Source organism: Chiloscyllium plagiosum, unplaced genomic scaffold (genome assembly GCF_037043375.1).
Source record: "Chiloscyllium plagiosum isolate Xiang-an unplaced genomic scaffold, Cpla_swu_hap1 HiC_scaffold_4, whole genome shotgun sequence".
Classification (NCBI taxonomy): Eukaryota; Metazoa; Chordata; class Chondrichthyes; order Orectolobiformes; family Hemiscylliidae; genus Chiloscyllium; species Chiloscyllium plagiosum.
This window is the reverse complement of record NW_028270142.1, coordinates 37,259,387-37,274,029: the sequence shown is the minus strand read 5'-3', so window position 1 is coordinate 37,274,029 and position 14,643 is coordinate 37,259,387. Positions and strand designations below refer to the sequence as shown.

General features: G+C 38.9%; 1 protein-coding gene across 6 annotated transcripts in view; it reads left to right on the top strand.

The window, feature by feature from the left end:
• Positions 1 to 14,643, top strand: part of pde1ca (phosphodiesterase 1C, calmodulin-dependent a) — a 653,944-nt gene that overhangs the window by 575,925 nt on the left and 63,376 nt on the right. For 4 of the 6 annotated variants that reach the window (XM_043688810.2, XM_043688812.2, XM_087986164.1 and 1 more), the window contains one exon: positions 11,497 to 11,565. The exons of the other annotated variants lie outside the window; for them this stretch is intronic. In XM_043688810.2, the coding sequence (XP_043544745.1) occupies positions 11,497 to 11,565 (69 nt within the window). The remainder of the gene's footprint in view (positions 1 to 11,496; positions 11,566 to 14,643) is intronic. 6 annotated transcript variants of the gene reach the window in all.

The following is a 14,643-nucleotide window of genomic DNA, read 5'->3' as shown; positions in this document are numbered from 1 at the left end:
GGGTGTGAAACTTTTAAATGCTGATGTTCAGAGATATTTTGGTATACTCTTACAATGAACATGTGAAATTACTAGGGGTAAAATTGTTTGAGAGGACTAATACTGAGTGCATTAAACAACATCCAATGTTGTACGCAGGCTGGAGGAAATGGGCTTTGGATCTTGAAGGAGTAAGACCTAACCATAGAACTAGTAATAATACTTATCATACCAATGTAATCTGTACCTAGGTGCTATCATGCATCTTAAGACAAGAGCTTCATCTTATTAGATTGTCAAGTGGTTTTCCTCTACCACATTAGACCAGAAAATATTGTAGATCTCTACCCTGGAAGAGAATGGTGGCAGCAAATCTATCAGATGAGCTGTGGTGGAGATCCATCATACAACAGGTATAGCAATCAGAATTTTAAATAACATGACAATTTTGTAACAAGATGAGTGAGGAGCAAGAGAAAGGAAGTCTTGGTACAATTACTCAGCATTTCAGTAAGTTGTCATTTTATGTGCAGTATGTATTTTTGTGTCTCTATGTTTAAGATATACTTGCTTTGGAGGTGCTACACCAGTGGTTCACAAGACAAGTTTCTGGGTGGGTAAAATAGTTTATTTATGGGAGATTAGGCTGGTTGTGTCTCTGTTTTTTGGAACTTAGAAGATTAGAGAGTGGTCTTATTGAATCATAGATGACTGACAGAACCTGACAGAGTAGATACTGGAAGGTTGTTCCCTGTCAGGGGAATCTAGAACACAGGGTCACAGTGTTAGAATAAGGAATTGATCATTTATGACTGAGATGTGGAGGGTTTTCTTCATTCAAAGGGTTATGAATCTTTAGAACTTTCTCCTCCAGATTATTGTGAATGCTCTTTCACTTGGTATAATTACGAATGGAATAGATGAATTTTTGACCTTTCGGGGAACTACACGATATTGGGAGCAGAAATCAAAGAGGAGTTGTTACAGAAGAGAAGTTGTAATTTTATTGAATGGCAGAACAAACTCCGTCAACATTCTTTCTGCTCCTGTTCTTTATATTCTGATCTGTCCATTATTATGGTTTTGTTTGTGTTAATTTTCATGTGTTCCTATCCCTGTTCTGGTTTCTTGTACATTTCCAACCTAATAATGTCCTCCATTGGAAATGAAATTTCACCTTTGTTGTAAATGCAATCAAAAGTAATTATTCAAGATGTTTACAATTTTTATATTTTCATTCATGGTATCACCGTTATCAGTTTCTAAAGGACCAAAATTGTTCCTGAACAGACTTTTATTATGAATAAAATTGTAAAAGAAAGTGTTATGAATATATCCATTCCTAGCTTTTTATTCCATGCTCCCTTTTTGTAGCTCTTATTTTCATTATGTCTTTCTCATTCTTCAGAATCTGTGATTTCTGTTTACATTTTGGTCTGTTTTCTTTTCTAGTTTTATGCTGGCTCTCACTTTGCGTGAATTGTTCCAAAAGACTTAATGCAATATTGCACTAAGCTCCACTCAATTTGATGATGTTACACAGACTCTGAGTGAAGAGTTAGGCAGTCTGACATGAAGTCCCCATTGTGACAGACATGTCACCTTTGGTTCTTATACTTTATGATTACGTTTAAATGGTTAATGTTAATTGTACTTATTGCTATCATTTAATAAACCACACTTTGTTATTTAAGACAAGTTCCTTCACTTCACCAGTGGTCTCTCCTCTACCACTGATACCACTGACAGCCCTTAGACTCAGGATAAAAAGAAAGAGGGTGCCACCAAACTACTCCAGCTACAAGCAACCAGTAGTTGTCACCCAGAACCCAATATGACATTTAGGTATTTAATCATCGTGCTTTTTTTTTTGCAAAGTATAGTTCTTGTTCCTTATTGCTTATGTATTGCATTAAATTATTTATTGAATGCCACTTATTGATTTTTTTTTACTGTTTTACCCATAAATAGATTTATTCAGTTTGCTGTTGTATTGTGATAAATTCAATGTTATCTAACTTTCACACCTTTATTGCAGTTACACATTTCTCTCTTTCAAACATCAGATTGAAATCAAATGATATGCTGAGCAGTCTTTCCAGGCTCAAATGTTCTCGGTGGTTCCCCTCTCCTCAAATACAATTCTCCCTCTCTTGTCAATCTGGTTGCCTGTTCCATCATAAATTTGATCTCGCTTTCCTTGCAAATTGTTGCCCCGTCTCCAAACTCCCTTTTCTCTCCATGAACATGCAAAAACTTTCCAAATCCAGTCCCATCTTACCCACAATTATGTGTTTGATTCTCTTAAATTGAGCTTCTGTCTATGACACAGACTGAAACAACCTTTATCAAAGTTAAAAACTGAGAAAAAATGAAGCACAAAGGGACTTGAGAGTCCCAGTTCAGGATTCTCTCAAGATTAACATGCAGATTCAATTGACAATTAAGAGAAAAATGCAATATCAGTACTCATTTTGAGAGGGCTAGATTATAAGAGCAGAGATATAATGCTGAGGCTGTATAAGGCTTTAATCAGACTACATTTGGAATATTGAATAGTTTTGAGCCCTGTTTCTAAGTAAGGATGTGTTGCCATGGGAGGGTGTCCACAGGAGGCTGACAAGAATGATCCTGGGATGAAGGACTTGTCATATGAGGAGCAATTAAGGCCTTTGGGTCTGTACTCAATGGAGTTTAGAAGGATGAAGAAGGAATCTGTTTGAAACTGAGAGGCCTGGATAGAGTGGACATGGAGATGATGCTTCCACTCATAGGAGAGACTAGGACCTGAGAGCAAAACTGCGGAGTGAAGGGATAGCCCTTTTGAACTGAGATGAGATTTTTTTAGCCAGAGGAATAGTTAATCTGTGGAACTCATTGCTGCAGAAGGCTATGGAGGCCAAGTCATTGAGTGATTTTAAGACAGATATAGTTTAGTAAGGAGATCAAGGGTGAGAAGGGATGGTAGTAGAATGGGGTTTAGAAACATATCAGCCATAATTGAATGGTGGAGCAAACTTGATGGACCAAGTGGCCTAATTCTGCTCCTATATCTTATGGTCTTATACAGATATTTTGTGAAAGTAGCCATGCTAAATAATTTACCGATATTCATCTCAACCTGTCGTTTCCTATGCAGTTTTTCATGCCATCCTGATCAATCACGTCCTCTGTCATTATATTGGGTGAAACCAGCTTTACTTGATTTAATTTCATTTATTGAATTGTTTCTAAAGAAATACCTCCTAAAGCATTACTTACTTAGTCTTATGAAGAAAGATAAGCCCTTAGCCCTTTTTGTTTTACTTTGGCATGTCTTTTGCCCAGTCCACTATACCTGATTGGTCACACTGCCCTTTGAACAGCAGTTAAGAAAACAGAAGACATTGTCTTTGGTCCCCTGATTCCCCTTATCCTTTGTGAGTGATAATATACATTATTCAAATATATTATTCATACTACTATCAAGATAGTAGTACCTCTTACCACCTTCAGAACTTTACTTGACTCCAAGGCAAATAAGGAAAATAGGGAAGTCTTCCAAAACTATACAAAGTGCTCATCAGATGCCAACTAGGATACTGTGAACAGTTTTGGGTCCCATATCTAAGGACAGGCATTGGAAGCAGTCCAAAGAAGGTTAACTAGGCTGATACCAAGTATGGAGGGACTAACATACGAGGAGACGTTGACCAGGGTTTGGATGTACTCATTGGAATCAGGAAGAATGAGAGGAGACCTTCTTGAAATATGTATGATTTTCAGGAGATTTACTAGGTTAGAATAAAAACAGTTGTTTCCCCTTGTGGGAGAGTCTAGGACCAGAGGGCATAATCTCAGGAAAAGGGATCATACATTTAAGACAGAGGTGAGGAAATTCTTCTCTCTTGAGATAGTGAATCTGTAGAATTCTTGACCACAGAGGACTTTTGAGGCTGGATCATAAACATGCTCAAGGCTGAGATAGACAGATTTTTAATCAGTGAGAGAATCAAGGCTTATGGCAGAAAATCAGGAAAGTAGTGTTAGGAATTATCTGATCAGTCATGATCTCTTTGAATAGCAGAGCAGACTGATGGGCTGAATAGACTACATGTGCTCCTATGCCGATGCACTTACAGTCTATCTCAGCTTTTCAGCTATTGAAACCACCAAACATGCCTTTGTAACCTTTATACTTATCTATTGCAATACTCTCTTGGTTTGCTTCCCATCTTCTGTCCTACACATGATTGTGCTCATTCAAACGTCTGCTGCCCGTAACTTCCTAACTCAGGTGCAGTCATTGCCTCTATATGAGTTAAAATTGATTGGTTCCTGGACTATCAATGCCTCAAATGCAAAAAACACAGCCTTGTCTTTAAACCCTTTATTTCCCTCTCTCTTCCAGCTTTGTAACCCCTTCCAGCCCCATTACTTTTTGAAATCTCTTTATTTTTTGATTTTAATACATTCTTTATCCCTATTTTGCTGTCCCACTGACAACTATGCTTTTAGGTTGTTCTGTGCCTTGTAACAAACTTCTATAATTCCATTCCCAAACCTCTCACTTGTTTCCCTATTTCTGATCCTTTACAATGCTCCTTATAACTTATTTACCACACAAAGGTTTTGGTCATCTGTCTTGGTATCTCATTCTGTAGCTCAATGTCACATTTTGATCGATAACACCCTATGGAAGCAACTTGATATGTTTTGCCATATAAATGCAATATAAGTGGTTATAATTAAACTATAGCGAAGAAGCTTGCTGAGGGTACGTAGAACAGTAAGTTGCACTTTGTCATGAGAATGGGTATTTCAGTTATCTAAAGAACTGATGTGGAGATAGCTGTTGAATCTGACCTATTAGCTGCTTTGGGATGTTGATCAGCAACTTTCAATAGCTGGTTGTAATTCCCACAAGGCTTAAAATGAGATTCTAATTTGTTTTTATTTCATAAATATTATACATACATACATTTTTTAAAAAATAAAATCTTACTGGGCTTAAATTGGATTGCTGTTGATCACAGAATGTGCAAGTTGGCTAAGGTCTAGAAATTTCCAGGAAAATTCCAGTAGGCAAAACTACGGTATCATTCATGTGAACTTTCAGACCTATATTTGTAGAGTATCTGCAAATACATGGAACGATGAGGGGGACAGATCTTCCATCTTTCTACTTGGGCTGATAACAAAGAAAGCTTCATCAAAGCTTTATATTCCTATAAAGTGCAAGTTGCCCCATAGTTGTCTTCTACAACTGGCAATGGTTTTATCCAGAAATACGGAAACTACCTCGTTAAGTGGAAATTAACTCATCCAAAAACCCTATAACTTGACTGAAACGCTTCAAATGATTGAATAAATATAATATTACAAATCTTATTTCAGCCTGCTTTTAACATCGGAACAGAAAACAGCAAATTGCTCCGCTAAAATCTGGTTTAATCTGAACTACTCTCAAAAACATGGTTTCTAAAAAGAATCCTGTGCTTTCCATGAAAAATGAACCAATTCAAAGTCTACAAAAATCATTTGACTTGGCCTTCAACTGCGTCTGAGCACCTATGAAAAAAGGTACTCTGCCAGACCGTTCGACTGTGGCAAGAACCGTTAATAGACATTGACTTACTGGACTCTGATTCACTCATGTCTAATACTCATGTCTTTTTAAAAAGTTGTTTGTAATTGTAACTTCTTTCCCTTTTCTCTTTCTTTCATCTTTGCTTGTATGTGTCACCAAAATTATCCCTTGAATTGAATGCACAAATAAATCATCTTTTTGTTTTCTACAGAGAGTTTGTTATGGCTCATTTAGAAGTGGGACTTCACAAAGAGAGGATTTTGGGGATTCACACCACAGCTTATTTCAGAAAGGGACAAGAAATAAAATAATAGAAAATAATAACAACCTCTGCTTATGTGCAGGCTAGGGGAACAGTAAAATAATTCAGTCCACCTCTTCCTCTGTGGCACTGGTATTACAACAGAATGGTTCACAGTCAAAGGTGTGTAATACTGTGAATTTAAGTGGATACAAAAAGTCAAGATTTTCAGGTTTACGTATTCCTGACCAATACTTCTTGGAAATTCTTTTTACCATGAAGTCTGATGAGTATCAGCGTTACAGTTTTAATAAAAATCTGTAAATACAGGGAACAGATGAAAGATTGGTATCAACTGGTGAGAGTGCAATTCTGCAGCCTGCTTGGATTCTGGAAGCTGTCTTACCATCAGGAACATCTTAGCTTATCCAGTTTTCAAAATAAAATCAGTTATGTGAGCCTGTAAAATCAAGACATATGATGGTGAGAGGGGAAAGATGTAAAAGGGACCTAAGGGGTAACGTTTTCATGCAGGCAATGGTGTATTCATGAAATGAGCTGCCGGAGGAAGTGGCGGAGACTGGTACTGTTACAACATGCAAAAGACATCTGGATGGGTACATGAATAGGAAGAGTTTAGATGGATATAGGAAAATGCTGGCAAATGGAATTAGATAAATTTAGGACATCTGATTGGCATGGACAGTTGGACCGAAGGGTCTGTTTCTGTCCTGTAAAACTCAATAACTCTATAACTCTATTCTGTATTGACTCTAAGAAATTTGTTGAATTTTATGAGTTCTTCTCATCAAGTTTGCAGATCTATAATCAGTTAAAATCATTCAGCTCAAATCACATCATTTAATCTGTCAACACGAAGGATCAATTTGCAGAGCTTTGCTTCTGGTGATTAGTGTCTCCAATGGAAATACTTTTCAAAGAAATGTAGAAAATAGGAGAAGGAATATAGGCTATTTGACCCTTGAAGCCTGCTCTGCCATTCATTATGATGTGCTTGATCACTCAATTCAATTGCCAGTTCCTATTTTTCCACCATATCCTTTGATCCTTTTAGTTTCAAGTGCTATATCCAAATCCTTGTTTAAGTCATACAATGTTTTGGCCATGACTGCTTTGTGTGGTAGCAAATTCCAAGGGGGTTCCATTCTCCAGGTGGAAAAATATCTTCTTATCGCAGTTCTAAATAGTTTGTCCTGTATCTTTGACTGGGATCCTGGTTTTGGACTCCCCCTCCATTTGGAATAATCTCCTTGCATCTACCCTGTCTATTCCTGGTGGAATTCCTTGTGCTTCTGAACTCTAGCAATGTAGTCCTAACAGATTCAATCTGTCATCATACGCCAGTCCTGCCATCTCAGGAATCAGTCTGGTAAACTTTCACTGCACTTCCTCTATAGCAAGTGGGTACCTCCTCAGATAAGGAGACCAAAACTGCACACAATATTCCAGGCATGGTCTCACCAAGGTCCTGTACAATTGCAACAAGGCATTCCTACTCCTGTACTCAAATGCTTCTGTTATGAAAGCCAACATACTATTGCCTGCTTTACCACCTGCTGCACCTGCATGCTTACCTTCAACGATGGATGTACACGAACACCCAGGTCTCATTGCATATTCTCGACTTCTCATTTATCCACATAATACTACATCTACCATGCATTTGTCCTCTCACTCAGTCTGTTCAAATCACATAGAAGCATCTCTGCACCCTCCTCATTGCTCTCTCTCCCATCCAGCTTTCTCTCATCTGCAAATTTGTCAATATTATATTTAGTTCCCTCTCCAAATTATTCATATATATGTTGTGAATAACTGGGGGTCCCAGCACTAATCCCTGTGTTACCCCACTAATTACTGCCTACTATCCAGAAAAAGTCCAGTTGTTTCCTGTCTGCCAATCAGGTTCTATACATCTCAATGCAATACACTTTAATTTTACACATTAATCTCTTTTGTGTGACTTTGTCAAAAGTCTTCTGAAAGTCCAAATAAATCTCATTCGCTGGCTTCTCTTCATCAACTCTATCAGTTACATTTGTGAAGAACACCAATAGGTTTGTCAGTCATGATTTCTTTTATGTAACTTCAATTGAATCTCTCTGATCCTGCCACTGTTTCCCAAATGCTCAGCTATTAATTCTTTTATTAATTCTTTTACAGTGGATGGTAGCATTTTCCCCACAACACTGAGGTCTGACTAGACTATAATTCCTGGTTTTCTCTCTGCCTCCTTTTTTAAATGGAGGGTTTACATTACCTACTGTAGGAACTATTCTATGGTCTATAATATCTTGAAAGATGACCATGAATGCATCCATTATTTCGAGGGCCATTTCCTTAAATAATCTGGGATGTAGATTATCAGGGTTTGAGGATTTATTAGTCTTCAAAATTAGCTACTAACACCAGATTATCTGATCCATTCAATATAAGAATTAACTCTGAGCCAGGTCCCATATATGCAATGTACACAGACTTGATATTGGTGCTAATATCACTTACTGTACTGCAGTGAAAGAAGCATATATTGCTTATTCTTTATTTGCACCTGCATAGCTAAAAATTTTCAAATCAACATACAATAATTCATGATCCATAACTTACTGTTTTCTCAGATGATATATAGGTCTGTTGAAATGAGACTCAAGAAAAGCCAAACAAACTCCAAGGTTGAGAGGATGAGAAGATGATGTTAACACAAGGGACACAGCACCTGTGACCTACAACACAATAGGAAAGCTATGTTGGGCAATGGATACCGACAATCAGAAATGCTCAGAGCATCGCAAGATGAAAGGCTGAGATAGAAATATGGCAACAGGAGTAGGCCATTCAGCCCATTGTTCCAGTTTTCACAAAGGTCACTGAAATTACAGTGATCTCCTCTCCAGGTCAGGAGCATAGCATCTGGGCAATTTCTGGCCTTGCAAACTCAACTCTTGCAATGTTGCCCTGAATGTTCAGATTTTTCAGATTTTCTATTGGTTGGGTGGGGGAAGGGGGTCGTGCGGAATTGTTTGGATGTCGCCAAAGGGATTGCTGGATATGGAAGTGGGCTGTAGGAAAGACCGGCACTTTGTTCCCACTGTGACAAAAACAATAAAACAAAAACAGCTGGACTCTTTACGTATGTCACTCCTATGCCCATTCACTGCCAACATGCCATTTCAAACCCTCACCCACACCCAATAGACCACCATATGCTCCATGGTCAACCTATTCTGCTCTACCATCTGCTCTTCCCTTTTATAGCCCCTGTGCCATATATCCTCATGGCCCTTGATACCCTTTCCCCCAATGTATGCCCCTCTATCCACAGCATACTGATTGATAGCCCCTCATCCTATATAGTCATAGAATCATATCATACAGGCATATCACCAAAGTTCCATCACTATCCACACGATCCCACTTTTCTGCACTTAACCCTTGGTTTGAATGTTATGACACTTCGAGCATTCATCGAAGTACTTTTTTAAAGATTGTGAGGTGATTGTCAAACTACCCTCTCAAGTAATGCATCCCAGATTACCACCTACATCTGAGTGAAAAACATTTTCCTCAAAATGCTTCTAAATCTCCTTGCTTTCACTTTACAAGTGTGCCCTCTTCTTCAACTAAAGGGAAGAACTGCTTTCTGTTCAACCTCTCATAATTTTATGCACTTCCAACAGGATCCCTCCTTAACCTTTCCTGCTTCAAAGGAAGCAACCCAAGCATATCCAGCCTCTCTTCGCAGCTCTTCAATGCTCCATTCCAGACAATATCCTGGCAAATCTCCTCTGTGTCCCCTCCAGTGCAATCACACCTTTCTTTTAGTGTGATGATCAGAACTGCACACAGTACTCCAGCTGTGGTCTAACCAAAGTTCTGTACAGCTACAAAATACTTCCATGCTTTTATCATCTATGCCTCAACTGATAACCTATGCCCCTTTCTCCACCCCCACATCCCTGATACCAACTTGGTTTCAACCCATTCCAAACCACAGCGAAAATGAGGAATGCAGATGCTGGAGATTAGAGTCAAGAGTGTGGTGCTGGAAAAGCACAGCAGGTTAGGCAGCATTGGAGGAGCAGGAAAATCAGTGTTTTGGTCAAAAGCCCTTCATCAGGAATAACCTCATTCCTGATGAAGGGCTTTTGCCTGAAACATCACTCTCGACTGATTCCACACCATGTCAATATCTACCACCTTGCCCTTACATCCTCCATGTCAACTCACTCACTGGGTCGACCTCAGATCCCAGACTGTAAATCAAGAGAAAACTCTCCACTGCTTGGAGCCAGACCTTGCAAAAAGGAAGTTGGTTGTGATTGCTGGGGATCAATCAAAAACATTGGTGCAGGACTTTCTCAGAGTAATGCCCTACCATCTTTAGCTGCTTCATCAACAACCCTCCCTCTGTGATAAGGTCAGAAATGGAGATGTTCGCTGATCATTGCACAGTGCTAGCTATCACTCCCAGCTCCTCGGATACCTGAAGCAATCTGCAATCATTGCCATATGTGGTCCTCACATCATGCATGCTTGGGTTGATGAATTCAAAGTGGCATTCACGACAGTCAAGTGTCAAGAAATGAAAATCTCAAAAAAAGAGAGTATCCAACCATTTTCCCATGACTTTCGATGGTATTACAATCACTGAATCCCACACTAACAACATCCCGGCATTACTATTGACCATAAACTGAACTAAATGAGCCATATAAAGGCTATGACTACAGGAGCAAATGAGAAGCACTGCTGAATAACTCAACTGTTGACTCCCCTAACAACCAGCACAAAAAAGCCCGCTTGGATAATCATCAGTTCAAGTATTTATTTACTATAGTACCAGTGTACTGTGGTAGCAGTGTGTATCATATAAATGATCAACTTTAGTGATTTGTTTCTTGAATCCTTCAACACCATCCTTCCAAACTTTTGATGCTTACAACCTAGAAGGACAGATACTTGGGAACACCACTATTTGAAAATTCCCTTCCTCGCCCTGCACCTTCCTGTTTTGAAACTATATTTTCATTCCCTCCCTTTCGCTGTATTAAAATACTGGAACACTGACCCTTTCAGAGTAGTGGGTATACCTACAGCACATAGACAACACTTGTTCAAGAATGCAGCTCAACACCACCAAAGGCAATTGGGAACAGGCATGAAATACTGGCTTAATGAGTAATGTCCATTTAATCCGTTGCATTAACTTGTAGTTTGTGGAGCATTCTAATCCATGTGGTAACCTTTAAGATCATTAGTCTGATTGCTTTGCCTGCACAATATATTATCCTAAAAATAAGCTTATGATACTGGACTAGTGATCCAGAAATCAGAAATTTAAATCCTATTATCGTGACTAACTTCAATAAATCTGGTAATCTTTGGTCTGGCCACAGACAATAATGAAATGCTAATTTATTACAAAATACCCACTTGTTTGCTAATGTCCTGTAGAAAGCTAAACTGGCCTAGATGTAAACCTTACTTTCCTCAGATGGAGTAAGCTGGAAGGATCATCTGGTCTGCTCCTCATATTTCTCATGTTGTCATGTGTTATTGGATCAAATTAATTAATTTGGAGGTTCATTGATAGGTTTTGCTGTCATTTAAGTACCAGGAACCAATAATTTTCGACTTGTTTAGATTCATTCCCGTAATTATATTCCATCTTCTGCTGAATCTCTAGGGAAGCTAAGCATTGTCAGTGCCGAGTCCACGGATTCCAGTCAGGAAAGGGACCAAAAGAAGGCAGGAGGTAGGTGCATGAGTTATATTCTATTGCAATGCAACATAACCAACAGCTCTATAAATATATATGTGTGTAGTTTGAATGTGAATGTCAAGTACTGTGCTTCCTGCATTGTTGATACCTTGTGGCTCATATTTACTGCACTACCTCTCTTCTGATGAAGGGCTAATGCCCAAAACATCGATTCTCCTGCTCCTCAGATGTTATCTGACCTGCTGTGCTTTTCCAGCACCACACTCTCGACTCTGCAGCACTACCTCTCTGACTTTTCTGACCATACCCTTTATCATCCTCTCTCAAACAGCATCTTATTCTCATGCCAGAGTTAAGCAACTAAATGTGATTCTCTGCAATAAAGCAGTGGTATAAAAACAATTATGCATTGTTATTATGACCTACTTACTGTGGGATATTCGTCAGCAAAGAAGTGCAGCAATACATGTTGCTTCATTTGATTAAGTGCACAGCATCAAATTGGCACTATTTTTCGCATTTGTCAACATTCTTCTTAAAACAAATGATGCAGACTTGAAACACTGCAATTATGTGGCATTCGCTGAAACTATAACATCATTACCTGTAATTATATATATCTTACTGCTGATGTGTGCTGTAATGAATATAAATTATTTAAATACAGGATCCTTTTGTATATCTATCAGCTATTCAGGAAGTTAATGTCAAACACAAATGTCAGGTCAGCATTTTGTGCTTGGATTTTAACTCCCACAAGCACTGAAAGCTGTCTATTCTCTACAACATGAGACTCAAGCAATTGAACCCAAGTTTTAACTAGTCACCTTCCAAGTCCAATGGGAAGGTTCAGTTTCCTGGAGAAACCAAGAATTTGGATGACAGGTGTCAGGTAAGTTGTTCAGATGGGGTTTGTCAGGATATTGTAACTAGGGGAGAGGAACATGAGAGCCTCCAACGTCCTCTCAGCCTGCAAAGGAAAATTAATAAAGTTATAAATGTTTCCGAGATTGGTGACACTCAAGATTCATCTCACGTTATCAATATTCAGTTAAAATTGCAAAGTTGCATCTCTCCTTAAAATGGATGTTTCATTCACCTGTTCAAGAAAATACGTTAAAATTGCAATCCATCAGGATTATAAAAAGAAAATCACAGTGGTCATCTTAACTATTTATCAATGGGCAGGATTAAAATCAGCCCTTTGGACTTGAGTGTAAGACTAGACAGTTGAGTTTGTACAACTGATTATTTTGAAACTGAAGGTTTTACACAAGTCACTGCACTTGACAATGAAAATAAATGCATGATGTAAAACAATTGCCATATCTCCGTTTTTTTATAATGTTCATTTCTCTTCATCTCAGATTAAGTATTCAAACTTTGGCTCTCAGTTTATACACACAATATCAGCAACGATAATTGATGAATTTGATTAGTGTGGAAACAGGCCTTCGGCCCAACAAGTCCACACCGATCCTCCGAAGAGCATCCCATCCAGACCCATTCCCCTACATTTACCCCTTCACCTAACATTGCAGGCAATTTAGCATGGCCAATTCACCTAATTGGATTGTGGGAGGAAACCGGAGCACCCGGAGGAAACCCACGCAGATGCGGGGAGAATGTGCAAACTCCAGTTGCCTGTGGCGGGAATTGAACCCAGGTCTCTGGCACTGTGAGGCAGCAGTGCTAACCACTGTGCCACCGTGTCACCCACCCACTGTTGATAACTAAATCTTTTGAGACTGAAGGGATAATTTTCAAGCAGCAATAAATACTTAGCAGAATCAACCGCGGAGATTGACACCGTTCAATGATCAGCAATTTCGTCAGGAGAAAGGAAAATAGGATTCAGCAGCCTACCTCATTCAGAGCAATACTCACTAAGCATGTTACTCAGTCAGTTAGTTCCTGAAGGGCTAGATTGTAATTTTCCTGGTGAAAACACTGGATTTATCCCACATGTGGAATAATCCAAGTAAAAAGAAAATGGTAGCATTTTGAAAGTCAGCTATTTCAATGAGAAATGTATATGAAAGAGTTTTTCTGTTATTTCATGAGACGTGAGCACTGCTGTCAAGGCCTGCTGATGAAGTCTGGCCCAAATTGTCTTGAGAAGTTTGAAGTGAGTTACTGTTATAGTCCATCTGGTGTCATTATGCCCACAAAAGCTGTTGGAAAGTGAATTTCAGGATTTTGGCCCAGCTACAGTTAATGAACAGCAACTACAGTTTCAGGTCAGAGTGGTATGTGGCTTGGAATAGAATTTGCTAATGCTGAGGCTTCCATCTGTCTGCTACTCTTGTCTTTCTACAAAGTTGACAATTTGTGTGTTCAGAAGATGATGTTGTCAGAGGAGGTGTCATGGTGAGCTACTACAGTGCATCTTGTAGATGGTACACACAGCTGGCACTATGTGTCAGTGTTGGAGGGAGAGAATGTCTAAGGTGGGAGATGAAGTGCCCACGCATTCAAGATTTTGATGGTGGAGTATTCAGCAATGGCAATGTTGAATGTCGGGGGGAAGAATGTTAGATTCTTTCTTGGTGGAGGTGGCACAAGGCTATCGTTCATAGATGCCATGGAGTGGACCTCCCTTTTCATAGTCTTGTTCACCTATGCAAAGTGCACACATGCAGATGAGCCATTGGATTTGGGTACAGAAAACGTACCTGAGCAGCAGTGGATTCTTACCCCGTATTGTAGCTCAGCTCCAATTTCTCATCTTCCCTTTTTCAAGGTTAATGTGGAACCTTTCTTGGATAAACAAACAAACACTCCTGATACTATGTAACAGGATTTTTATAATTACTCTGCTATTATATTGAAGTGTATCAGTCAACTGTGGCTTCATTTTCAACTGAAGTACAAGGCTGTGGCAATGGTGACTAGGAAAAATAAAGTTTCAGCCACTATACTGTCAAAAAATAATTTTACTCCTACTCTAGCATTTAATTTGAAATCTGTTCTCTAGCTATTGATCATTATTCATGGACACTGGTTGAACTAACCAATCTCCCTTTAAATTTTTGAATTGGTTTGGAAATTTTCTCTGCAGCATACCATTTGAAAATGCCCCCTTCTCTCCCAGGATTCTGCATTGATGTT